General features: G+C 52.6%; 1 protein-coding gene across 20 annotated transcripts in view; it reads left to right on the forward strand.

Moving 5' to 3' along the window:
- Col13a1 (collagen type XIII alpha 1 chain) overlaps window positions 1-23,334 on the forward strand; it is a 157,118-nt gene that overhangs the window by 113,540 nt on the left and 20,244 nt on the right. For 16 of the 20 annotated variants that reach the window (XM_045137411.1, XM_045137394.1, XM_045137393.1 and 13 more), the window contains 17 exons: window positions 1,159-1,203; window positions 2,954-2,986; window positions 3,345-3,371; window positions 4,101-4,154; window positions 5,846-5,932; window positions 6,447-6,500; window positions 7,565-7,609; window positions 7,905-7,973; window positions 9,950-9,973; window positions 12,342-12,404; window positions 13,300-13,344; window positions 13,522-13,665; window positions 14,210-14,308; window positions 15,524-15,568; window positions 19,470-19,511; window positions 21,327-21,353; window positions 22,813-22,893. In XM_045137411.1, the coding sequence (XP_044993346.1) occupies window positions 1,159-1,203; window positions 2,954-2,986; window positions 3,345-3,371; window positions 4,101-4,154; window positions 5,846-5,932; window positions 6,447-6,500; window positions 7,565-7,609; window positions 7,905-7,973; window positions 9,950-9,973; window positions 12,342-12,404; window positions 13,300-13,344; window positions 13,522-13,665; window positions 14,210-14,308; window positions 15,524-15,568; window positions 19,470-19,511; window positions 21,327-21,353; window positions 22,813-22,893 (984 nt within the window). The remainder of the gene's footprint in view (window positions 1-1,158; window positions 1,204-2,953; window positions 2,987-3,344; window positions 3,372-4,100; window positions 4,155-5,845; window positions 5,933-6,446; window positions 6,501-7,564; window positions 7,610-7,904; window positions 7,974-9,949; window positions 9,974-12,341; window positions 12,405-13,299; window positions 13,345-13,521; window positions 13,666-14,209; window positions 14,309-15,523; window positions 15,569-19,469; window positions 19,512-21,326; window positions 21,354-22,812; window positions 22,894-23,334) is intronic. The other 4 variants (XM_045137399.1, XM_045137403.1, XM_045137405.1 and 1 more) reach the window with 1 other exon arrangement.

Consider the following 23,334-nt stretch of genomic DNA (forward strand, 5'->3'; position numbering starts at 1 on the left):
CAGGATGTTGGGGGTAGGGGGTGAGGTTCTGAACGCGGCCAGGAGCCTGACCCTCTCTCTCCACAGCCAGTGACCGGGAGAGGAGGCTGCATCGTGGGAAGCCTCGTTACCCAGCCCACGCGCTGAGCAGCCGAGAGGGGGAAGGGGCTCCAACAGGGAAGAACTTATGAAGCAAGTGGAGGGTGGAGTTGCTCCAGCCTTGGCAGGGAGAAAGACCCAGACTTCCTGTAAGCCTGTGGGGAGGGAGGCTAGACAGCTGAAGAGATGAGGCCCCGATGCACCTCTGCCCGTCAGCCTGTGGGAAGTAAAGTGGGCACAGGGTGCGCTGACTGGGGCACACCTTCAGGTAGAGGAAGTGGCAGGGTCCAGCGTGGCTCTGTGTTGGGACTGTAAGTAGGGTTCAGCTAATGAGGCTGTCGTAGCCTCTTTCCTCTCCTCAGGAGGCAGGTTAGCCATGACTCACGCACCCCTGACTCTCTTTAACTTTACTTATTTATTACTTATTTTAAAGAGAGAGGGAGAATTGGTGCGTCACAACCCGAGCCACTGCAGTCCAACTCCAGATGCTGCGCCACCTAGTGGGCATGTGCGGCCTTGCACTTGCCTCACCTTTGTGCTGCGTCTGGTGTACGTGGGATCTGGAGAGTCGAACATGGGTCCTTAGGCGTCGCAGGCAAGCGCCTTAGGAGTTAAGACATCTCTCCAGCCCTCCTGACTCTCTCTGGCCACGCTCTACCTTCTTAGGATGTGACCTCATTGCTGGTCCCATCCCATCTGTAGCACGTACGTTCACAGGGAGATGAGGATGTTAAAGACAAAGAGAGGCAGGATTTGTAACTGGCCATGAGGAATCCTCTGGCCACAGCTCCACCCCACAGCACCGAGCCCAGACCCAGCCCTGCCACTGAGTGAGCATGTCACCTCCTCGCTGACTCCAATTTCCCCGAGTGGCCTCTCCCTCTCCCTTCTTGCTCTAGACAGTGGCTTGGGTCCCCCCATCAGGTCATGTCCCAGAGCTGAGGACACTGGCCCCCATGGCTGCAGCCACTGCCAAAGCTCACGGGTGCCAGGTTCCTCCAAGCTCTTCATGGTGATGTCTTTGCAGGCCATGGCCCCGAGTCCAGTTCTTCTCTCATCACTGTCTGTTTCCTCCTCCAGGGAGAGCGGGGGATGCCAGGGATGCCGGGGAAGCATGGAGCCAAGGTACTTGCCCCCCGCGATGCCACTGCAGCCCCCAAGACCCTTCCCATTCCTCTCTTCCAAATTCCTGGAGTCCCAGTTCCTTCTTGGGCTTGCTCCTTCTCACATCCTGCTGGGGGCACGGGTGTCCTCTCCTCACCACATGACCCTCCCCCTTCCCATGCTTGCTTGCCTTCCAGAGGGGTCGGGGGCAGCTTGACGCGCCTGTGTGGCCTGCGAGCCGCCTTGGCCCAGAGCTGTCCTGTGGCCAAGCCTTCTGCTAGGGTACCTGGGTCATAAAAAGTCTTCTCAGCTATAGTTCTGAGACCCAAAAGCGGCACAGGGGATGCCTCCCAAAATGACCTCCACTTGGGGCTTGTGCATGTGTGCGTGTGTGTGTGCACGCACGCATGTGTGCATGCCTGTTCACATGCGTGTGGGCACGTGTATATGCATGCTTGTGCATGTGGAGACCAGAGGTTGACTTCGAGTGTCATCCTTGACCATTCTTCGTGGGGTTCGTTGGGACAGGGGCTCTCATGTGAGTTGCAAAGGAGAAAGTGGATGAAGGGAGGGAATTACCATGGGTTATTGTCTATAATTATGGAAGGTGTCAATAAAAAATGTAATTTAATTCTTAAAATGGGGAAAAAACAACAAAGCAAAAAAAAAAAAAAAAAGCGTGCGCCGCCACACCAGGCTCTCAAAAAAAAAAAAAAATGCCTTGTTAATTTGGCTGACCTGGCTAATGAGCCTGCCCCGGGGTCCTGTGAGTCTGCCTCTGTGGTCATGGTGGGCTGTCATGCCGCTGTGGCATGAACTGAGGGTGCTTCCTGCTTGCCTGGCACACTCTCCAAACTGAGCCTCCTCCAGTTTTCTATGTGGCACTTTGAACATTTTCACCTCAAGGTAGGTAGTCCTGGAGAAATATGAAACTGAGATTCATAAACTGGGTGTGGTGGTGTAGACCTGTAATGCCCGCACTTGGGGAGGTAGAGGCAAGAAGATCAAATGTTCAGGGTTATCCTCAGCTACATACCTAGTTCAAGGGGCCATCCTAAGCTACCTGACACCCTGTCTCAAAAAGACCAAAGAAGAAAAGTAAGTGAGGTTCAGGCCCAGTAATCCCAGACTGTGATTGCAGAGGTCTAAACAGTAAGGGATGGGGGCTGGAGAGATGGCTTAGCGGTTATGGCGTCTGCCTGCAAAGCCAAAGGACCTCGATTCCCCGGGACACACGTTAGCCAGATGCACAAGAGGGCACACACGTCTGGAGTTCGTTTGCAGTGGCTGGAGGCCCTGGTGCGCCTGTCTCTCTCTCCCTGTGTCTTTCTCTCTCTCAAATAAATAAAGACCCAGGGATGACAATACCTCCGCTTACACATAGGAGTGCCTATGCTTGGTAAACCTGGCCCCCTCTGGCTGCATGACCAACTGCTCTCCCTTCTCCTGTTCATTCCACTGCCATTGCCTTTGCAGCGAAGCCCCGGGAATCCCTCCCCACTCCATCTAACCATCCATGGTTCCATTGTGCCTCCCAGCAGAGCCCAGGGATACAGTGGCCAGCCTGCCCACACCTGGTCCTCAGGTGTACTCTCAGGGTACCCAGCTCAACTCCCCACTTTCTCCTTGTCCCCTTTGAGCAGGGGTGTTAGGCCACCAGTCAGTAAAATTGAGCGGCCCTCCCTCAGCCCCACTGGGAGGAGCCAGACCGTCCCCCCACCCTGTCCCTGTCTTGCAGAAGGCCTTCAGGTCCTTTTTTCCTCTCTTCCAGGGGACTCCTGGGATCGTTGTGGCTGGCATGAAGGTATGTAAGTCCATGTGTCAGAGCCACATGCTTCCAAAGCCTCTGAAAGGAGAGCCGGCCTCCTTTCCCGAGCCCATCAACCCAGCAGGTGTGGGGTACGCCAACAGAACAAGAGCCCAGTGTGGCATCAGGCCTCCTCATGGGGGGGGGGGTTACACTGCCAGAGCCACCCCGTCCCCTCCCTCCTCCTGGGACGCTCACAGAGGCTCCCATCTGTCCACCCATCCCAAGGGAAGAACGGGGTCCTCCTGGAAGGCTTCTGCCTTGGCATCTCTGCCGACCAGGGCAAGCAGGGCTGGCCAGTCCCCATCGCTGTCCCCCTCCCACGTCCTGACCTCAGTCTTCTCTCTCCTCACAGGGTGAGCCCGGGAGCCCAGGAGCCAAGGTACGCATGCAGGCGGACCGTGCGGAGCACCAGTGCGCTGTGAGGCGGGGGTGGAGGGCTGCTGCTTGATTCCTGGGCCTGCTGAGGCCGCCCCAGGGTCTGGCTGAGCAGAAGGTCGCCTTCCTCCTCCGGACTGTGCACCCCAGCTACCTCGTGGGAGTGTCTATGGCGCCTCGCATTCACAGAGGTCCCTTTCCTATATAGAACAATGACAGACAGAGCATGAAAGAATTTTCCATAGTCAAATAAGCTTGAAAAATACTGGTTTCAAAATACCACACAGGGGACAGGAGCGAAGGCTGTATGGGTAAAAGTGCTTGCCACGCAAGCGTGACGAGCTGAGTTAAGACCCCATGCCCCTACACAAAATACCAGGTGTAGGGCTGAAGAGATGGCTTAGTGGTTAAGGCACTTGTCTGCGAAGCCTAAGGACCCAGGTTCGATTCCCCAGTGCCCACCTGCTCACCTCTCTTCAGGGGAGCCTTCTGAAGGCTATGAATGCTACTGGCCTTAGCTGCTGAGGGATGACGTCCAGGCTTCCCATGGGCACAGAACAGGGGTGCCAACCAGCATGAAGGGACTCAGGGTGAGGGTTGTGGAGGAGTGGAGTCCCAAGAGGGGTTAGATAGACAGGGACGAGGAAAACAAGATGGAGTGAGTGGGACCAGCCCCGTCCTGGACATCATAGAAAAGAAGTTCCTAACTTGCCGTGTCTGCATCTCTCCACAGGGCGAGAAGGGAGCTGTGGGCGCCCCTGGGCTCTCCGGCCTCCTGGGACAGAAGGTAGGTAAGGACCAGCTCTCAGTGATGGGCTGTCTGCAAGCTTCAGGGGTCCGGCCCTGCGCATTCCCCGCATCCACGGTGGCATCCCGGGCTAGGGGCGGAGATGGGAGGGCGACGCAAGACAGCCCCACCCCAGCCTCGAACTCACAACCCTCCTACCTCTGCCTCCTGAGTGCTGCCGCCACACCTGGCGATTTTGTTTTGGCTTTGGGGTGTGGTGTGTGCATGTCTCTGCGGCACCCCACACGCTCTCCTATGGTAGCGGGGTCACTGGCCTGCAGTGCTGGAGGGGGTTCTCCCCGTGTGGCACTGCGTTGCTGTGCCGCCTGCTCTTGCTTTGAGCCAGAGTCTCCTTTGGCTGACTCCAGAGCAGGCGCTTGTGGGGAGGGCTCCTCCGCAGCCCCTGCGGGACTGGGGTTACAGCTACTGCTGTGTCCTGTGGGAGCTAGAGGTTTGAACTTGGGCACTTTCAGGGCCCCTCAAATCTTCACGTGTGTGCAGGAAAACACACCTGAGTGTGAGCCAGCTCTCCAGCCTCCGGGCTGCATTTCTTGATGCATGGCCACAGGCTCTGAGAGTTAGTTCATTTGAAAGGAGTGGAGTGGAGGGATAACTAGGAGAGATGGCTTAGTGGTTAAGGCACTTGCCTACAAAGCCAAAGGACGCAGGTTTGATTCCCCAGGACCCACATAAGCCAGATGTAAAAGGTGGTGCATGTGTCTGGAGTTTGTAGAGGTTAGAGGTCCTGACATACCTATTCTCTCTCTCTCTGCTTCTTTCTCTCTCAAATATATATATAATTTATATATTTTTATATTATATATTATATTATATATAGATATATAATATATTTTATATATGTTATATATATTTATATTTTATCTTTATATAAATATTATATTTATATATATGATTTATATACATATAATTTAAGGCAAAAATAAAAATATGCTGAAAAAAAAGCCAGGCATGGTGGCAACGCGTCTTTAATCCCAGCACTCGGGAGGCTGAGGTAGGAGGATCATTGTGAGTTCTAGGTCAGCTTGAGCTACATAGTGAATATTAGGTCAGCCTAGACTGGCCCAAGACACTACCTCAAAAAACCCAAAATAAATAAATAAATAAATAGAAGCTCGACATGGCGGCGTTTGTTTGCAATCCCAGCACTAGAGAGGGGCAAACAGGTGGATCCCTGGGCTTGCTGGCCAGTCTAGCCTACTTGGTGAGAGAGAGCCTATTTTGTGATTTTTTTTTTTTAATAAAACATGGACAGTAGCTGAGGAATGACACCAGAGCTGTCCCTCGTCCCCCACATGCCCACACAAGTTGAATCTTGCATACGTACAATTGCACACACACACACACAAACCCAAGGTTAAGTTATTTTCAAAAGGCCGGAAGGCTCCTGCAAGAGGGCCACCTCCCATGGGCCCCCAGGCGCGTCACAGCTGCCGGAGGCTCGGAGCAGCCTGTCACTCAGCGGCCCAGCACTTCAGCCTTCCGGTCGCCGCCCCAGCAGCGTCCCGCGGAACGCACTTTGAAAAGCTCAAGCCCACGTGTTTCAAGCTCGTTGTCTCAGCTCGAAGCCTGTCGCCGATGCCAGGCTTTAGTGTCCCTTCCGCATCCTTCTGCCTGCTGCGTTGTCCCACAACCGCCTCCTCCAGCTAGGTGACTGTTCGTTCATTCCCCAGGGAGAAAAAGGCGATGCTGGGAACTCCATCGGAGGAGGCAGGGGGGAGCCCGGCCCCCCAGGGCTCCCTGGACCCCCGGGGCCCAAGGTGAGTCTTTCCTGGGATTCATGTGAAGGGCCATGTTCGCCTGTGGCTTTTGTGTCCTACTGATTCTCGGCAACTCCGTGTCCTGGACACCCCACCCTTCCGCGCGTCTTCCCCGATGCCCAAGGCCCTGGCACACTCCTCTGCTGCCCGGGTGTGATCTGATGCGGACAGCATCCTCCCAGCCAGGCTCAGGGCAATGCGCAGGGCAGCAGGGACTGCCACACGACGGGGCCTGCGTGTGAGGCAATGACTCAGGAGGGCCAGGCAGGGCGGGCGACAGTAACGGACTCCCCAGAACTCAAAACAGGAAAAGAGGGAAGTGGGAAAGCTTTCAGGAGGGGGTGGGGGACCCTAGCCAGGCCCAGAGGCAGGTATCTGCTGGTGCAGTGGTGCAAGTCAGTAGAAGCCAGCAAGGAGAGATGCATGGTGTATGCCCAGCATGTGACCAGCAGAACCATTCCTGCCCCTCCAGCAGCTGGCCTGTGTGCCCTAACCCCATCTTTCTTCTTCCCAGGGAGAAGCTGGTGGCAGTGGCCAGGCCGGGCCCCCAGGACAGCCAGGAGAAAAGGTAGAGTCCCCCACATCCGGGAGCTTCAGGATGGGGAAACGTTGGAAGTTGGTATCCCAGCTCAGAGATGCTACCCGTCCCCAGACTGGACTCTGGGGCTAACCTCAAACGGGGCAGCTATAACCTCTGGCTTCAATCTTCACCAACTGACTTGGGCTTCTCTCTATATATATAATTTTTAATTTATTTATTTGAGAGAGAGAAAGAGGCATGTATATACAGAGAGAGAAAGAAAATGGGTGCACTAGGGTTTCTAGATTGCAAATAAACTCCAGATGAATGCACCACCTTGTGCTACATGGGTCCTGGGGAATTGAACCTGGGTCCTTAGGCTTCAATGGCAAGTGCCTTAACCTCTAAGCCATCATCTCTCCAGCCTGAAAAAAAAAATATATATATATATATATATATATATATATATATATATATGCATGCATGCATTGGTTTTCACTCTTGACATTGCTATTCCATTTATGTCTTGCCCCTTGGTCCTGCCCCAACCCAAGCCTCCATCTCACTAGAGGAGGTTGTCACCTTTCCTTCTGGGCCCTCCCAACACCCCTGGGCCCTGTGTTTCACCCTGCACTTCGGGTCTGTCACAGGGAGAGTGAGCCTTAAAGATGCGGACAGCGTCCTCCCCAGGGGCTCACTGGGGCCCTCACTGATCACCAGGCAAGTGAGCCACAAGGAACAGAACCGCTGATATGTAGACCGGAGACCAGGAGAAGCAAAGGGCCAGGTGCCTGTCACCAAGGAGGTGGCTGGCTTTTGGGGACCAGGGAGAGAGGCCCGAGGGTCAAACGCCAACAACTAATAAAAGCAGAAGGAATATAGTTACTTGCCAAAAAGGTAGGCCTCTGTGGAACCCAGAGGTTGAAAGGAATGTGGGCAGATACTGGGGATGTTTCTGGAAAGGCCTGTACCGTAACGGACAAGAAGGTTTGTATCCTGTTTTGGCCTCTCTATGGCCCATCATATGTGTCCCCATCCAGGGACATCCGGGTTTTCTTGCATCCAGTTTTATCAACCATTCTACTCATTTTTTTTTTTTTTTAATGCCACAGGGGCAGCCCGGAGCAGCTGGAGAGCAGGGACCGGCCGGTCCCAAGGTACGTGCCTATCAGCTGGAGTCCCCACGCCAAGAGACCTGACCCCTTGGGTCTTGAGAGGGAGGGAAAGGCAGAGCCCACTGGTCCCAGGAGGGACGGCCGCATGGTCCCTGCTGCACCAGTTTTGTGGGACTGAGTTGAGTCCATTGCCTTCCAATGATGAATGGCATGAACGCAGACAGAGGTCCAGTTTTTGACGTGAAAGGAAAGGGGTCCCGAAAGGGCTTGCCCGCGTAACCCCCAGACCAAGGCTTCTGTCCACTGAGGCTCTAGTCTGAGCGCCTCTGTTTTCCAGGGCTCCAAAGGTGAACCGGGCAAGGGCGAGATGGTGGATTACAATGGAAACATCAACGACGCGCTCCAGGTGAGTGGCCACCTGCCGAAGGGTTAAAGGTCAACAGACTCAACTGGACCTTAACCCTGACCTTCCCCGTGGCCAGCTCGGGACCCTGCAGTGAGACAGTCAAGCTGAGCTTCCTGGAGAGGGTGGCTCCTTCAGCATGCTTCCGTGTGGCCCTTTGTTTGTTATGGCCTGGCTCTCTGCGCAGGCCCAGTCACCTGATACCTGGATCTGGGTACCTGAGAGCCCAGTTGGATCAGCCTGGGGCTCGCCCATCTGGGCCTACAATGCCTGCGGCACACAGCTCACCTTTTGTGTTAGTTTCACCCTATTTCAAGTTCATGAGCGCCCCTCTGTGAAGCAGTCTTCTCTAGCTCTGTAGTGGGGAGGGGAGAAGCTAATGGGTGGGTGGTAGGAATTGTTTTTTTTTTTTTTTTAAATTTTTATTTATTTATTTTTATTTATTTGAGAGTGACAGACACAGAGAGAAAGACAGATAGAGGGAGAGAGAGAGAATGGTTCCAGCCTCTGTAAACGAACTCCAGACGCGTGCGCCCCCTTGTGCATCTGGCTAACGTGGGCCCTGGGGAACCGAGCCTCGAACCGGGGTCCTTAGGCTTCACAGGCAAGCGCTTAACCGCTAAGCCATCTCTCCAGCCCAGTAGGAATTGTTTTGAGCAGCACCTCAGCCCCTTCCTTCCTTTCGGCCACTCAAACTTATCTTCAGGCAGAACCAAAGCTCTCCCGGGTGAGGGGTGCAAACCCACACCAGGCTGAGAACTGCCCCTTCAAAGGAGCCTACATGTACATCTGTAAATGCATGGGAAAGGTGTGAAACTCTTTGTTAAAACCAAGTTTCCTGCTCCTCTGGGTTTGGAGAAGAGAAAAAAAGAAACAAGGGAGGCCCAAAAGGCAATTAGGAGCCGGTGGTGGTGCGCGCCTTTAATCCCAGCACTAAGAGGCAGAGGTAGGAGGATCGCCATGAGTTCGAGGCCACCGTGAGACTACAGAGTGAATTGCAGGTCAGCCTGAGCTAGAGTGAAACCCTACTTCGGGGAAAAGAAAAGAAAGGCAAAGAGGTATTGCAAAACTGAAAAGAAAAGAAGGGAAGAGAAGAGGAGAGGAGAGGAGAGGAGAGGAGAGGAGAGGAGAGGAGAGGAGAGGAGAGGAGAGGAGAGGAGAGGAGAGAAGAGAAGAGAAGAGAAGAGAAAAGAAAAGAAAAGAAAAGAAAAGAAAAGAAAAGAAAAGAAAAGAAAAGAAAAAAGTTCTTCCATCTTTGGCTGACAGGTTGCACTTCCGGTTAAAAGGCTGGGGAGACAGCTCCATGGATAAAGTGCTCGCCAAGCAAGTGTGAGGAACTGAGTTCAGATCCTCGGCGCCGATATAAAACACATTTTTTTAAAAGCTAGATACTGATGAGTGTGGTGACACACACCTTTAATTCCAGCACACGGGATCGCTGTGAGCTCGAGGCCAGCCTGGGACCACAGAGGGCTGGAGTGAGACCCTTCCTTGGAAAACCAAAGGGGAAAAACAAAAAAGAGAGAAAGGCAGATGTTGTAGAACCAACATCTATAAATCCCCGAACACCTAAGGCCAGGAGGGGGAGGGGCTCAGAGAACCTCCCAGAAGTGCGCGGGGCCAGCGACACCTGCAGAGCCATGAGAACCCTGCCCCCAATCAGGTAGATGTCCTCTGAGCCCCACACCGCACCACAGCACGTGTGCCCCCAAACACGCACACCCCCGCATCGCACACATGCACCTATAAGAAAAGCAAGACAAAACAGGTCGCGGTACCCGCCGGGTCTGTCTGGTCCTTGCTGAGAGCTGGCATCACCATGCAGTCAAGGAACCTCTGGGGCGGGGCTGGGAGCCGCAGAGACCAGCCGCGAGGGTCTTCCTCCACTGAGCTCCTTTGAGGGACATGCCTGGGCGAGAGGGGACCTTCCGGGTGCCTTAGTCTTGCTCTCCACCTGACCGCATGCTGTTGCTTTTCAGGAGATCCGAACTCTGGCCTTGATGGTGAGTCTCCCTCCCCCTTGCTCCCCTCCTCCCCCACCCTACACTGGGCTGGGCCCTGGGAACCAGATCCAGAGTGCTCACCTCCAGAAAGCCAATGCTGGGGGCTTCTGAGCCTTGCCCAGAGTGTGTGTGTGTGTGTGTGTGTGAGTGTGTGTGTGTGTGTGTGTGTCCACACGCGCGCCCGCTCCAAGCCTGGGTAGGGGTGGGACCCAGGAGGCCTTCAGTCCCCAGACCCCACATCGGGGTTGTCCCCAATGATGTCTCCTCTCTCTCACCCAGCGATGCCCTCACACCCTGTAACTCCGGCCTCTGTTAGACCAGTGTGAAGGAAACAGCTGATCCAGGGAACTTTTGAGGTTTCTAAAAAATCTAACAGTGGCTGTCTACTTGTTGCTTTTCTAGAACTCAGTCTCGTTCTCTGTGCTTAGAACATTTATGAACTCCATGCTGGGGTGTTTTAAAAAATATTTTTTCCTAGGCTGGAGAGATGGCTCAGTGGTTAAGGCGCTTGCTCGCAAAGCCTAAGGGCCTGGATTCAGTTCCCCAAGACCCACCTAATGCCAGATGCACAAAGTGGTGCATGTGTCTAGAGTTTGTTTGCAGTAGCTGGAGGTGCTGGTGCAACCATTCTTTCTTCCTCTGTCATTGCAAATAAATGAAAATACTTTTTAAAAAATGGTGTTTGTGTGTGTGTGTGTGTGTGTGTGTGTGTGTGTGTGTGTGTGTGTGTTTATGGGCATTTCTAGATCTCTTGCTGCTACAAATTAACACCAGGTGCCTGTGCCTTTTTTTTTTTTTTTTTTTTTTTTTTTTTTGAGGTAGGGTCTCACTCTAGCTCAGGCTGACCTGGAATTCACTATATAGTCTCAGAGTGGCCTTGAACTCACGGTGATCCTCCTACCTCTGCCTCCCAAGTGCTGGGATTAAAGGCGTGTGCCACCACGCCCAACTTGCCATTTTTGTGTCTGGCTTTACGTGGTGTTGGGGAATCGAACCCTGGCTGGGAGGTGTTGCAAGCAAGCACCCTTATCTATTAAGTCCCCATCCAAGGCTTGTTTTTGTACATGTGCCCACCAATGTAGTCAAGACAACCGTCACCAAGCTCAACTTCCAAGGTAGAGGAGGGAGAGACTATGAAGCCCCCAGGGAGCAGGCCCCCATTCCCCTGCATGGTTCTGTGGCAGTGTGTGCCAGAGGTGGGCACGAACCCCACACCAGACTTTGCTCGTGTGACACCCCAGCCCAACACTGGTATAAGCAACATGATTCTGGAATCAGAGAGCTTCATTTGGAGACATTAAAATATATGATTTAAAATAGCTACTGATGGGCTGGAGAGATGGCTTAGCGGTTAAGCGCTTGCCTGTGAAGCCTAAGGACCCCGGTTCAAGACTCAGTTCCTCAGGACCCATGTTAGCCAGATGCACCAGGGGGCGCACACATATGGAGTTCATTTGCAGTGGATGGAAGCCGTGGCATACCCATTCTCTCTTTCTGTCTCTCTCTCTCTCTCTCTGTGGCTCTCAAATAAATAAATAAAAATAAACAACAATAAAATAGCTACTGAGAGCTGGAGAGATGGCTTAATAGTTAAGGTGCTTGCCTACAAAGCCAAAGGACCCAGGTTCGATTTCCCAGGACCTATGTAAACCAGATGCACAAGGGGGCGTATGCATCTGGAGTTAATTTGCAGTGGCTAGAGGCCCTGGTGTGCCCATTCCCTCTCTCTCTCTCCCTCTTTCTCTCTCTCAAATATAAATAAATAAATAAAATAATAAAAAATAAACAAAATAGCTATTGAGGGCTGGAGAGATGGCTTAGTGGTTAAGGTGCTTGCCTGCAAAGCCTCAGTACCCATGTTTGATCTCTCTCCAGATCCCACATAAGCCAGACACACAAAGGTGAGGCAAGCACAAGGTCGCACATGCCCAGTAGGTGGCGCAAGTTCTGGGGTCCGATTGCAGTGGCTGAGGCCCTGGTACACCAATTCTCTCCTTCCCTCCCTCTCTCTCTCTCTCTCTCTCTCTCTGTCTCTAAAAAACATGGGGCTGGAGATGTAGCTCGGTTGGTGGTTGGCCTAACATGTGCAAAGCCCTGGGCTCTGTTTGCAGCACAGTATGAACTGAGTGAGGAGGGTTCGTGCCCATAATCCAGCACTGGGAAGTAGAGGCAGGAGGATCGGAAGTTCAAGGTCATCCTCAGCCCCATAATGAGTCCGAGGCCAGACTAGGCTCACTGAGACCCTATCTCAAAATAAAACAAAACAAAACCCACTGTTTGCTTCATTTAGGAAGCATCTGAGCACCCCATGCAGCCCTCTGGGGACTGCCACGTCTCCTACTTGAAAAGTTCTTTCTTTCCTTCCTAGGGACCTCCTGGACTTCCTGGGCAAGTTGGCCCACCCGGAGCTCCAGGCGCTCCAGGCCAGAAGGTAAAACTTACCTTGACAAGGAGAGTTAAGACCCTATACAAGCATGCTGTGCCCAAGCATGTGACCCTCCCTCATCCCAGGACCACCACCTGGCTCTGTGAGATCGGCTCCTCACCCCAGCCTCAGGGTCCACCGTCCATTCTTCCCTGGCAATCAGTTTTGGGGTTCTGTATCTCTCTGCCTCAGAGAAGGCAGAGCCTGAGGAGTTGCCCTTGACCCTGGCCACCAGACCCAGGCTACCTCTCTCAACGCATCCTCCCTCATTTCTATCTTTGCTTTTATCCTTAATTCTATCCCCCCCCCCATTCTGTTTACGCTTCTGTCTTCTTACAAGACCCAGCTCTGAACGATCCTTCGCCCCTCCCCTGTCTTTCATAATCTTTGCACCTCCCAAGCCTAATTCAAAGGCTGCCTCCTCCAGGCAGCCGCCCTTGACCTGCTTGGCAAACTTTCCTCTAAACTCTTATTGGCCCCTCCCACATCACGTTGGCACGCCTCTCCTCTCTCTCTCTCTCTCTCTCTCTCTCTCTCTCTCTCTCTCTCTCTCTCTCTCTTGCCATCCTAAAGGGGGGTTTGGGTTAATGTGAAGTGAAGGGAGCTCGCAGTGGGCGAGCAGTACGCTGGGGCTGGGCTGAGGTAACAGGGAGCCACGGTGCTCTGTGAAGCTATGGTTAAAACGTGGACCGTGGAGCCAGGGTGCCCGGCTCCTCTCATCATCACTAAAACTTGGGGCACACCTGGTGCTTTAGGGTCCTGAATTGTAACACCAGGTCAGGTAAAGTGCCACAGCTCTGGGAACAAGTGCAGGGAAGGTTGCCCGGCACCAGGGAAGTGAGTACACAGCGTGGGCACTATTGTCTGCGCTCAAAGTCACCTCCCATTGTTCTGCCTGCAGGGGGAGATTGGACTGCCCGGCCCTCCGGGACATGATGGGGACAAGGTAAGAAGAGAAGTGTCTGAAAGTGGTCCTCACCGTGGTGCTGGGCAGGAGGACTCAGGACCAAGCAAAGCTGGCAGAACCAGCTGGGGGGGGGGTCCCTTTCCCAGCTCCCATCCAGTCAGAGTCCCTTCTGGCTCCCTCCGTCCTCTGATCTCCATTAATGTCTGCTTTCTACAGGGGCCTAGAGGAAGACCAGGAGACACGGGCCCCGCTGGCCCTCAAGGACTCCCAGGAAAAGATGGGCCTCCAGGAATGAAAGGAGAGACGGGGCCCCCAGGGAGCCCAGGGGACAAAGGGGAGACAGGACAAGCAGGTCCCCCGGTAAGTGGCCAGCCTGCTGGCTCCTGCACACACCACCTCCATCCTGTTGTGGGTTCTGCATGCCTCCAGCTGGGCCCTGAATCCAGAGAGCAGGGATTTGCTCAGTCTCTCCACACCACTCACTTGATGAAGGCTGGTGTCCTGATTCAGGAGATCTGAGTCCTATTCGGTCCTCACCTGGCCTTATCTTTGAGAAAGTCACTGTGCCTTCAAGAGCCTCAGTTTCTCCATCTCTAAAATGGGTATAATAATGCCTTTACAGGATCCCTCATGGATTGTGGGAAAAGAGACAGAGCAGTAAATCTCAAAGCATGTGGACGTCCCTTATTAGAAGAGGTTGCATGTATGGAAGGGGTACCCAGCTCAATCTAGCCAGGCTGTTGACTTGGCTGTGGATCCCTCTCTGGGCCTCAGTAGCTCCCGTCTGTGAAATGGGCACCAGCCTATACACCCATGCTTCGAGAAAGGGAGCCCTGCATGCGGGTCGCCTTTGCAGCATGATGACCTTGAGCTTTCACTAACAGAGGTCTTTGTCAATCTGTAGGGTCTAGACGGCCCAACTGGGGAGAAAGGAGAACCAGGTGACCAAGGGAGGCCCGGAGCAGCAGGATTACCTGGCCCCATCGGGCTCCCGGGATTTACAGTAAGGCGAGAGGGCCAGGTGCCCAGGGTGTTAGCAGACAGCTCCAGACAAGAGCACAAGGGGTTCTTCCGTGAGGTCACCAGCCTAGGGGTCCCTAGAACTATGCCAGGCTTCACTAACCTCAAGCCTGCTCCCCAGCCCGAGGATCGTTTCATCAGTACCTGTTTATTGCTTTGGCTGTAAACAGAGTGCCAGCCTTGTGCGGTGGCCTCTTTCTGAAGGTGTCACTTAGTCCAAGAGCACTGAACTTGGAATTCCCCCTCTTGGAACTAGAAAGAGCCTCAGAGGTTAGCCTGTCCCCACATGTGACCCCACCCAGTGCGGGAATCCCTCGACATCAAGGCTGTCCACCCAGCTGGGACAGGCGGATAGCGCACAGCTTCCCCACGCACCCACTTCCAAGATGGATGGATGGGCATGGTGTGTTAGCTCCCTTTGTCAGCCTTCTCACAGAGGCCCCCAACCCTCTGGGACCTGAACTGGATTTATTTTCTATTAATGCAACATTGTCATAGACTGAAGAGCTTAAAACGCATGCATTTAACGTCATGTCTTTTCTGTGGGTCAGGAGGCCAGGTGTGGCATAGCGAGGTCCCCTGTTCAGGGTCTCACAGAGGTTCATGCAAATCTGTATTCTGATCAGGGTGCCGGGGTTCCCTTCTCTCCCACTGAGTGTTGGCAGGACCTGATGGCTTCCCATAGCAACACTGAGTCCCATTCGCTGCCACATGACCCACCGCGGGAGGCGGCTCCCCTCTGGGCAGCTTACTTCTTCAAGATCAGCAGCAAGATCTTCCTAGTGTCTAGTACTAGCATGAGAAAGCTGCATGCACACTCACGCGCACACACACACACACACACCTATGTGTGACATATTCGCAATGTGATCTTAGCATAGGTTAAGCTTTCATGTGCATGACACATGCATATGGTGACTTCCAAAAGAGTCACGCATCGCCGTATGTTCCCTCTCCCATAGCACAGGAATGAGACACAGGTCTGTCGCCCATGATCTGTCCTTGTGCGGAGACATCACCCGTCCCTTCTCCTCCCCCTGCTAGAGCTTCGAATCTTTAAAGACAGAGGACCCAGGGCCTGACCACCTGCATGGCCTCCACAGTGTCTGGTCCCCGTAGCCTGTCACAGATGTGCGGGTGGGCTTGTGGTCAGGCCCTTAAGTGCTGGCACTCATACTGGGGTGTTTTGTGCCCACAGGGAGAGAAAGGAGAAGCCGGGGAGAAGGGCGAACCAGGAGCAGAGGTAAAGTCACTACTATTATTTCTTTCTCTTTTCTTAATATTTTACTTATTTGTCTGAGAAGGAGAAAACGAGACAGAGAGAATGGGCGCGCCAGGGCCTCCACCACTGCAAACGAACTCCAGACACATGCGCCTCCTTGTGCATCTGGCTTACGTGGGTCACGGAGTATCGAACTGGGATCCTTTGGCTTTGCAGACGAACGCCTTAACTGCTGAGCCATCTCTCCAGCCCTCCTACTATATCTTTTGGGTCCTGGGTAATCATCGGATGAAGGCTTCGCAGAAACGAGTTTCTCCAGGGCTCACAGCATCTCTGAGCTCTGGAAGAAGCTGCAGTGCCTCAACTTCTAGAAGTCAGGAAGATGAGCATCTGCCTGGAGCTGAGCCCAGAGCTGCCCCATGGCCCTGCTGACCACTGTCAACGGTGCTCAGAGGATGCCTGTGCTTTCTTTGCCTGAGGCTGCGGCAGACATGGGAGAAAATACACCACTGCTCCTCTAGACAACTGTAAGAGTTTGCCACAAGGCTTCCACAGAAAGCTTTCTGGAGAGATTCTGGTTTGTTTGGGTTTTTTTTTTTTGGTTTTTCGAGATAGGGTCTCACTCTGGCCCAGGCTGACCTGGAATTCACTATGTAGTGTCAGGGTGGCCTCGAACTCACAACAATCCTCCTACCTCTGCCTCCCGAGTGCTGGGATTCAATTCTTTGAGAAGCACACCGGAGGAGAAGGACAGAGTGACAGGAAGTCAGGGTAGAGGTCAGCTTCGCAGAAGATGGAGAGCCTCGTGTGCATCTGTAGACTCTGGGAAACTGGCAGACATCCTGGGGGCATGAGGGGCAGGGTGCTTGGCAGGGAGGTCTGGGCTGTTCAGGAGCCACCCCGCCTGCCAAGCAAAAGGAGACCACCCAGCTTCTGTATTTCCACAACATTGCCTGGCCCGTGTCACTCTTTAGTGTCATGGCCCCATCTAAATTGAGCCAAGCAGGGCTGATTGTGTCCTACTGATGTTCCTTATTTAAAAATGGATAGTGTTCTAGAGAATGGCCCTAGGGCTGGAGAGACGGCCCGAGGTTAAGGCGCTTCCCTTAACGCACACAAAGTCAGATGCACAAGGTGGCGCACGCATCTGGAGTTCATTTGCAGTGGCTGGAGGCCCTGTCATGCCCATTCTCTCTCTCCCTCTCTTGCACTGTCTCTTCTTAAAAATAAATAAAAAATATATTTAAAAAAAAAAAGGTGCCGGGCATGGTGGTGCATGCCTTTAATCCTAGTACTCAGGAGGCAGAGGTAGGAGGATTGACCCAAATTCAAAGCCACCCTGAGACTACATGGTGAATTTCAGGTCAGCCTGGGCTACAGTGAGACCCTACCTTGAAAAACCAGAAAAAGAAAAGAAAGAAGGAAAGAAATGGTCCTAAATTCAGAAATAGCATCATGCGTACAAATGTTCCTTCGAGAAGTATTTCAAGTAAAAAACAATGAGAAACAGACTATACTTCTCACAGGCAGGAGGGGATTAACTCACTCAGGCCAACTACCCTGGTAATAATCGTGGCCTCTATAACGGAGGGCCTAGCTCATGCCAAGCACTGCCTTAGCCCCGGTCAGGTGAAAACCTCCTCTCATCCTGCTCAGGGGCCCTGCATGTCACCAAGAACGGATGTTCACAGGACCATATCAAAAGAGTTGGAAAATAAGGACTGGAGAGATGGATTAGAGGTTAAGGCTCTTGCCTGCAAAACCTAAGGACCCATGTTCAACTCTCTAGTTCCCACATTAGACAGATGCACAAAGGGGAGGCAAGTACAAGGCCGTGCATGCACGCAAGATGGCACACACATCTGGAGTTCGAATACAGTGGCTGAGGCCCTGGCATGCCAATTCTCTCTCTGTCTCTCACACTCACTCTCTACAAAAATACAATTTTAAAATTATGTTTTTTAAGTTGGAAAATGAGTTCCACATTAAATATGAAAAAGAAGACCACATTACATTCGTACTTTGTTGTAAGTATATGCCAATATCCAGCTCTTCTTTATGCACCCACAAAACTAGAAAGAAATAAACCAAAATATATGCAGTCTGGGTGGTGTTGGTGGTATAGTGGTAAGCATAGCTACCTTCCAAAATATTAGCAGTCCTTGACAATGAAGTAAATCATTAATGTATGCTCCTTTCAATTCTCTACCATTTATAAAATATGTTAATGCATCTGTAGTGCTTAAAAATGTTTTTAAGAAATATTTTTCTTTATTTATTTGAGGGCAGGCATGCACCATTTTTTGTATCTGGCTTTACATGAAGCTGGGGAATTAAACCCAGGCCAGTAGACTTTGCAAATAAGCTCTTCTAACTGCTGAGCCATCTCCCCAGCCTTGCAAAGTTTTAGAGATTGTGCTGGTAAGATGGACCTTTTGAATTTTAATAGAAGTGTAGGTTTGTGTGACCAGACCTATATCAGACCGATGGATTACCTCCTTATAGTAAGAAAACTAGTCTTTTTTTTTTTTTTAAATATGTGTTGGAGATAGAACATGGTGCCCTCACAGATGCTAGGCAAGTTCTCTTCCATGGAGCCATAATCCAAGCCCAAGAAGAATAAAGTTCTAGAAAGAAGGTGGAGTTTTCAAAGGCTATACTTCCTGCAAGGAGACCACTACGGAGCAGAAAAGGGACATTAAGGGTTGGCCTGTCTGCCCAGTGCACGGTGGCCTGGGTAAGGACTCCTCTGCCTGGATTCTGGGGATTCTCAGTGGTAAGGCTGGCCATCCAGGGAGAACCCCGGAGCTGAGGTGGGGGCAGAAGCTCAGAAAGGAATAGACCATAGGCACAGGGACGGTCGTGGCTAGAGGGCGTGGCCCCTGAAAGGCCCCTTTGTGGAGAAGGTTGCCTTGGCTCCTCCATCTCATTGTCCAACCTGCGTCTCTCCTGCTGCCCCTGGCGTCAGCGTGAACACAGGTAGCTGTCCCTCGTCCCGTCCATTACACACCTGGGAAGTGGGGCGGGGGCCTTGACGAATATTCCTCAGGGACATCTTAGCCGCTTCCCATCCCAAATAATCAATTTCTGCTCCTCTGGGCCAACAGTTTCAAGTTCTAATGACTACGAGGTCTCAGCACACCACAGACGGACCCTGCGATTTCAGAATAGAAGAAAGAGGGGTTGGGGCGGCAGAGTGTGGGTGAGCCCAAGAGCCGTGTCTCCAAGAGGAAAGAGTTCCTACTGGGCTGAAGGGATGGCTTAGCGGTTAAGGCATTTGCCTGCAAAGCCAAAGGACCCAGGTTCAATTCCCCAGGTCCCACGTTAGCCAGATGCACAAGGGGGCGCACGCGTCTGGAGTTCGTTCGCAGTGGCTGGAGGCTCTGGTGCGCCCATTCTCTCTCTCTCTCTCTCTCCCTCTTTCTCTGTTAAATAAAAAAATAAATGGAAAATATTTTAAAGATAAGAAATAAAGTTTAGGGCTGGAGAGATGGCTTAGCAGTTAAGCGCTTGCCTGTGAAGCCTAAGGACCCTGGCTCGAGGATCGATTCCCCAGGACCCACGTTAGCCAGATGCACAAGGGGGCGCACGCGTCTGGAGTTCATTTGCAGTGGCTGGAGGCCCTGGTGCGCCCACAAATCTACCGCTACTAGATAGTGTGGGATTTTGTTTCCTGTTTGTTTGTTTTCAGGAAAACCTGAAGGAATAGATATTCTGGGAACATTTTACAGCAATGTTTGCTTTCTAACATTGTGTGGGGCCAACAACTTGCTGTGTATTTCTGGCCTGGCCTGTGCCTTCTTTTAGGGAGGCTGTGTTGGCCTGACCTTCAATAGAGCTTCTGTCCTGAGGCTTTATAGTCTCCAGGTGGGCCTGGGTCATGTCTGCAGGGAGTGTAACAGAGCTTCTCGTTGGCTTCTAGATTCCTGGGCCACCTGGGCCAGAGGGGCCTCCTGGACCTCAGGTGAGTTTCAAGGACTGAGCATCATAGTCAGTGTGGTTTTGAATCCATAGCATCCCCTCCCCTTGGCAGCCTCTGGCTCAACCTCACCCAGAGGTCACTGTCACCTCTCCTCCCGGGGAAGAATTTTCCTCTTCCACAAACCCCTCCTTGCTCCTCTGCCCTCCCGTTTTAAACACAGGGTCCCAGTGACAGCAAGAAAGTTGGGCACGCATGGCCTAGTGGACTGGCATGACAGTCACAGGCTCGCCCTGCCACGAGCCCTGCCCAACATTTTTCTGATCCTTTACCATCTGATACCTGCCCCTCTCCACCCTCCTTCTTGTTACTCAGTCAGTAAGACTGGATTAAAACACAAAGATTGACGGTCTGGAGAGATGGCTCAGTGATTAAGGTCCTTGCCTGAAAAGCCGAATGACCTGAGTTTAATTCTCCAGTACCCACGTAAAGTGGCACATGCATCTGGAGTTCATTTGCAGTGGCTGGAGGCCCTGGAGCGCCCATTCTCTCTGTCTCTCTTCTCTCTAGCTCTCTCTGCTTTCAAATAAATAACACAATATAAATTTGAAAAATATGAAGGCTGGGGAGATGGCTCAGTTGGTGAAGGACACGAGTTCAGGTCCCCGTCCCTGACTCAAGTAAAAAGCCTAATACAACAGAGTGTTTCTGTAACACCCGTGCCGCAAAGGCAGAGACAGGGGACCCTGGGGGCTTGCTGCCAGCTAGTCTAGCTGAATTTATGAGCGCCAGATTCCCTGAGAGACAGACTCGGCTTCAAAAAGATAAGGTCGAGGGCCGGAGAGATGGCTTAGTGGTTAAGGCGCTTGCCTGCAAAGCCAAAGGACCCAGGTTCAATTCCCCAGGACCCACGTAAGCCAGATGCACAAGGTGGCACATGTGTCTGGACTTTGTTTGCAGTGGCTGGAGGCCCTGGCATGCCCATTCTCTCTCTCTCTCCCCCTCTCTCTCTTTCTCTCTTGCTCTTTCAAATAAATAATTTCTTTAAAAAATAAGGTTGAGGAACTATTGAGGAAGTACCTGATGTTAAACTGTGGCCTTTGCAAGTATGCATAGTCATGTGCACATGCACCCCCCACACGTACACACAGGTGAACACATACATACACACACATGGGCACACGTGAACACATGCACCATACAAAGTGACCCATTAAAACCAGAACCCCTTTTCGCTGAGCACCTCAAAGGAACAGATGCTGGGCTGTGGACTGTGCATTCGTACGGTCCCCATGGCACTGGGGTGTCACCTTTCGTTGTTGATAGAAGAAATGGTGACGACAGTGATAACAGAAATCCTAGTGATATGTAAAAGTACAGGCAAGCCGGGCGTGGTGGTGCACGCCTTTAATCCCAGCACTGGGGAGGCAGAGGTGGGAGGATCGGCGTGAGTTCGAGGCCAGCCTGGGACCACAGAGTGAATTCCAGGTCAGCCTGGGCTGGAGCGAGACCCTACCTCAAAACAAAACAAAACAAAACAAAACAAGAAATATCTAGTGAAACCTGCTATGTTGCAAACACTGTTCTAAGCACTTGCCGCTTTGCGGCTTAGTTCTGGGTGCTTCCATGGTCTTTACTTTTCTTTACTTTTCTGTCGGGGGTCACAGAGAGATTTTTCTGTCAGCCCTTGGCTGGGCAGAGGCGGTTCAGCCTGCACCCCAGGAAGCCCCAAGCATGAGCCCTCATGGCATCCTCTTCTCCCTTTCCTGAGCCAGCAACCACAGTCTCCACCCAACCTTTACTCGTGTGTGCTCAGGTGGAAATGCAGTTCTAATCACCCTGTTTTGATTCCAAACACAGGGCCTCCAAGGTGTTCCTGGACCAAAGGTAAGAAAAGGTCACGGGACCAGTTCAAGGCCGGGGATGGGGGGAGGCATCAGTATTAACAGAAAAGGAGGGCCGGAGAGATGGCTCAGTAGTTAAGGCACTTCTCTGAGAAGCTTAAGGACCCATGTTCGGCTCCCCAGATCCCACACAGAAGCCAGACATACAAGGTGACATATGCCCAGGGAGCACATGTGCCCGAGGTGGTGCACGTTCGATTACGGCGGCTGGCAGTCCTGGCTTGCCAGTTCTCTTCCTCACTCTCGAACTGTCTCATTCAAAAAGGCCAGTCTGTTGTGTTTGCCTCAAAAAAAAAAAAAAAAGAAAAAGAAAGAAAGAAAGAAAGAGGGAAGGGAAAGAAAGAGGGAAGGGAAGGGAAGGGAAGGGAAGGAAAGGGAAAGGAAGGGCTTAGAAGCTCAGCTGTCCCTTCTCCCTAAATGGCATCATGTGACGGCCCAGCCAGTGGAGGTCTGTCAGGGCGGAATGAAACCTCCGGTGCCTCTAACATCCTCCATTCGTATCTGGAGTGCTCTGGGTGCAGTTTAGATTCCTAGAAAAAGGATGAAACCCATTTCCCATCTCACCTGATCCAGACCCTTCCCTCACCCTGGAGTAGAGCTGAGACTCTGGCATGGTATGGGTCCCTCCCCAGGACAAGCCCCTGGTCTCTGCCCTGAGGCCCTCTCTGTGCCCACATGAGCGGTCCACTGAATAAGAGGTTGGAGGCTGATGGCAAGACTGGTCTTTGCCACTGCCCTGCCATTCTCTTTTCTAAATATATATATATTATTTTTTCTGAATATATATATATTTTTTTTTCTAAATATATTCTATATTCTATATATATTCTAAATATATATATTCTATATATTTAGAATATATATATATATATTCATTTATTTATTTGCAAGGAGGGAAAGAGAGAGAGAAAATGGGCACACCAGGGCCTCTTGCCACGGCAAATGAATTCCAGATGCATGTGCCACTTTGTGCATCTGGCTTTACCTGGGTACTGGGAAATCAAACCCGGGACATCAGGTTCTGCAAGCCATCTCCCCAGCCGCTGCCCCGCCCTTCCTCAGGGGAGGCCTCTTCCCTCAACTCCCATGTCGTGAGTGTCAAAGCCCTGGCAGAGGCATGCCAGTCACTTGCCAGCAGCTCTTGCAGGGTCTCAGTGTCCCTGCCCTCAAGATGTGCACTTCACCACGCCTGACCTGTGTCCTGCCCCCCTTTTCCCGTGGGAAGGTCACCACACCGCAGAGGGCGCTAATTCAGGCAGGGACAGACTGGTACCTGGGGGGTTCTTGAAGTCCCCTCGCTCGCCATCCTTGGCCCAGCCACGTCCACGTCCGCCTCCAGCTCCTTCTACGAGCCCCACCGCTACACCCAGAACCCGAGAACCCGGGGCGCAGTTGTCTGTGGCATTCCCTTCTGTGAGCCCCTCCACCTCCCTTTCCTCCAGGGAGAAGCAGGCCTAGACGGAGCCAAAGGAGAGAAGGGCGCCCACGGAGAGAAAGGGGACCGGGGGCCTCTGGGATTACCCGTAAGTACCGAGGGGCCAGCAGGTCTGCCTGGGGGAGTCCTGCTGGGAAGTCCTTCTCCCCGTGCTGGGGATGCTGGGCAGGGGGCAGGGGAGAACCCTGGGTGTGAAGTCCCAGGCCCCCCCCCCCAGAGCCCTGGTGCGGTCTTCCCTTGGCACTTGGTTGGGAGCACAGACCCTCGTCCTCTTGCCCAGGCTTCCTCCGGGTCAGGCGTGCTCTGCATGATGGGCAAAGTGAAACAACCCGAAATAGGGTCCCCGCCCCAGGGTCCTCCAGATGGAGAGGCAGAAGGGTAACCTTGGGACATACTTGGGCCTTATTTGGAGCCATTCGAATGTACCCTCCAGGGGCCAGGCTTGAAAGACTTGGGAGCAGAAGGGTCGTGAGCTACTTTGCCTCGCCCTACCTTCCTAGAATGACCGCGAGAACCCCTCCCTTCTCCT

This window comes from Jaculus jaculus, chromosome 18 (genome assembly GCF_020740685.1).
Source record: "Jaculus jaculus isolate mJacJac1 chromosome 18, mJacJac1.mat.Y.cur, whole genome shotgun sequence".
In the NCBI taxonomy this organism is placed as follows: domain Eukaryota; kingdom Metazoa; phylum Chordata; class Mammalia; order Rodentia; family Dipodidae; genus Jaculus; species Jaculus jaculus.